This window comes from Phanerochaete carnosa (genome assembly GCF_000300595.1).
Source record: "Phanerochaete carnosa HHB-10118-sp unplaced genomic scaffold PHACAscaffold_144, whole genome shotgun sequence".
Classification (NCBI taxonomy): Eukaryota; Fungi; Basidiomycota; class Agaricomycetes; order Polyporales; family Phanerochaetaceae; genus Phanerochaete; species Phanerochaete carnosa.
The window spans coordinates 1-2426 of NW_006767771.1; the positions used below are offsets into that span (position 1 = coordinate 1).

Below are 2426 nucleotides of genomic sequence, written 5' to 3' on the forward strand. Positions count from 1 at the left end.
GTGCGAGATCTTCGTCTACGACTGAGCCGGGGTCGCGCGATAGCGTACGGATTGCGAAGCTTCCCGGCGTGCTCGACGGCGGAGCCACGTCGAGGAATTGGCCCGTCCACAAGCCTTCTGCCACTTGCGTCTTCCCATCGTACGGAGCGAGCTGGTGGGCATGAGTTGGCGGGTTTGAGCACAATACTAGCGGAGGTGATTACGAACCTGACGGCGCATTCCAACTGCAAGCATCCCTCTCCAAAAAATGACTCCCACGCTCACTCTAGACCGCTCTATGCCACGCAGACGGCCCCATTCGAGAGCCTGGGTCACTGGGCGCACCGGCGCATCCTGGGCGACCGCCCGCATGACCCATCCAGCGACTTTCAGATCTGCAGTTGACTTCGATGTTTTCGACTGGTTGTTGCATCGGCACAGACGGGAAATGTGTACTCAAAAATAATGCGTACCACGTCCTTGCGCTGTGTTTGACGGGCTTGGGGTGCTGCGGTTAGCGGCATGCGTCGTAACATAAGGCGTGGATTCACCTTGAGAATGTCGCGCCCTCTGCCGCCTTCCTCCCTGATTTCCGAGTTCATGGCCGCCCATCGGCTAGATTTCTGGTTGGCTGAGGGCCTACGGCTAAAACCAAAGCATTTGGGTGGGTATATTCCGACGTTTTGCGCGCTATCGAACGCGGCTTAGGAAGCGATACCTTCGATGTACGCAAATGGCCTCGAAGCTTAAGCTTGCGCTCGGCAGCATCGGCGCTCGCATAGATATTCGCGATATTGTCTTCTGGAGACGACTCAAACCAGATGCTTGCTAGGTCTGATGGGGAATCTGTGGTGAGTCCTGCGCGAGTCATGACTTATAACAGCCGACGACGTACCGAGCAATGCGCCGTCCTCAGTCTCAAAAACGCTCAATAATACCGTCTCAAATATCCAAATACCAACGAAAGGCTTTGTTCCACGTGCGGTTGTCGAGCTACAGGTGAGCGCGGGATACAAAGACGTCTGGTACGAAGGTTGTTTGGGCGCAAAGTGGATGTTGGCATGCAAGCTGACACGCACGTCGCGCCACAAAGGTCATCAAAGAGTTAAGTCCGAATGGACTGCAGAGAATGAATCTGGAAAGGTATGCGGCTGCGATGAGACTGCGAGCATCGGGAGGTCGCCAACAAACCTCGGAAATTCAACCTTGCCGGTGCAGGCTGAGACTGACTTCTGGCATTGCAGTCAGGGGACAATCCAACGATATATTTCTTCGGTGAGCCATAGGAGTTGAAAATCGGCCAACGTAGCAAAGGACGGAAAGTCAGAGTAGAGATGCGATAAGAGTACGCGTTCCGCGTAGACGCCCGGCGGAAGTGGCGGGAGACACGTGCCCTGGCGGAGCGCATCAACTGGCGCATCAGGTCCTTTGTGGCGATGATACCAATACAATGGGACAAAGGTTCGGGCTCTCGAAGCATGCGCCATGCCTCTATGCGCCATGTATGTTGTCGCAGCATTGAGTGACCACTGCGTGCGGGAAAGGGCGTGCATGTTGGCGCATTCACACGAGAAGTTAGATACTGAGGACCTGACACTACGGGCATGAGCTGATTTCAAATCACCTGAAATGTCCAGGTCAAGCCATCAGAACTGTATCATTTTCGGAGACTTGACCGTGGCTTTCCGGCGCCCCAAAATGATAAATTTGCTACCACTTTTGTAGCCATTTGCGGTGCAAGGAAAATGATAAATTTTGTGTAGCCTGAAATGAACCTGAAATGACTAGTGATGTGCGGGCCGGGCCTCAAAGCCTGCAAGCCCGCCAAGCCCGGCCCAAAAAGCCTGGCCCGAGTCAAGCCTGGCAGCGGGCTCAAGGCCAGGCTCGGAGCACAGTCAAGCCCAAGCCTGGCCCGGAAGCCCAGGCTTGGGTGTGCTGGCTCCGTTACTGTTCCCTGAGTTCAGAATAAGGAGAGAGCGACCTAATATGTACATAGAAGACAAAATGTAGATATTCTAGATGTAACGGCTCTCGCCGAGCACGATTGTGCGTCACCATCTGGTGCCTGCTGACAGTGCATGCTTGTGGACTTTGCTGCAACTCGACTTGTTCCGCAGGTGTAAATCTTCTGGAGGTTATAATTTAGTGAGTACATGCAGTATTAATCTACTACACCCAAATACATTCCCTTTTGATAGCACCGGAACACTCGTTGTATTGTGAGCAAGCCCGGGCTTAAGCCCAAGGCTTGGGCCGGGCTCGGGCTCGGCTCGGGCTCAGGGCTTGGCTTGATGTCGCCACAAGCCCAAGCCTGGGCTTTGAGCCCAAGCCGGGCCCGCACATCACTAGAAATGACTGAATATGGTTACATTTCAGTACGACAAAGAGTTGATGTTTCAGGAGACTTTGTGGCGCATTTCAGGACATCTGAAAGAACATATGGAGAG

The 2426-nt window shown here is 53.8% G+C and overlaps 1 protein-coding gene across 1 annotated transcript; it reads right to left on the reverse strand.

Moving 5' to 3' along the window:
* Positions 1–19: 19 nt before the first annotated feature.
* Positions 20–581, reverse strand: PHACADRAFT_202163 (uncharacterized protein; the record flags this gene model as incomplete). The annotated part of the gene is made up of 3 exons (XM_007402405.1): positions 20–151; positions 208–399; positions 453–581. Coding segments are annotated over 3 exons (453 nt in total), but the record flags the coding sequence as incomplete, so codon positions are not given.
* Between the last annotated feature and the right edge of the window lie 1845 nt (positions 582–2426).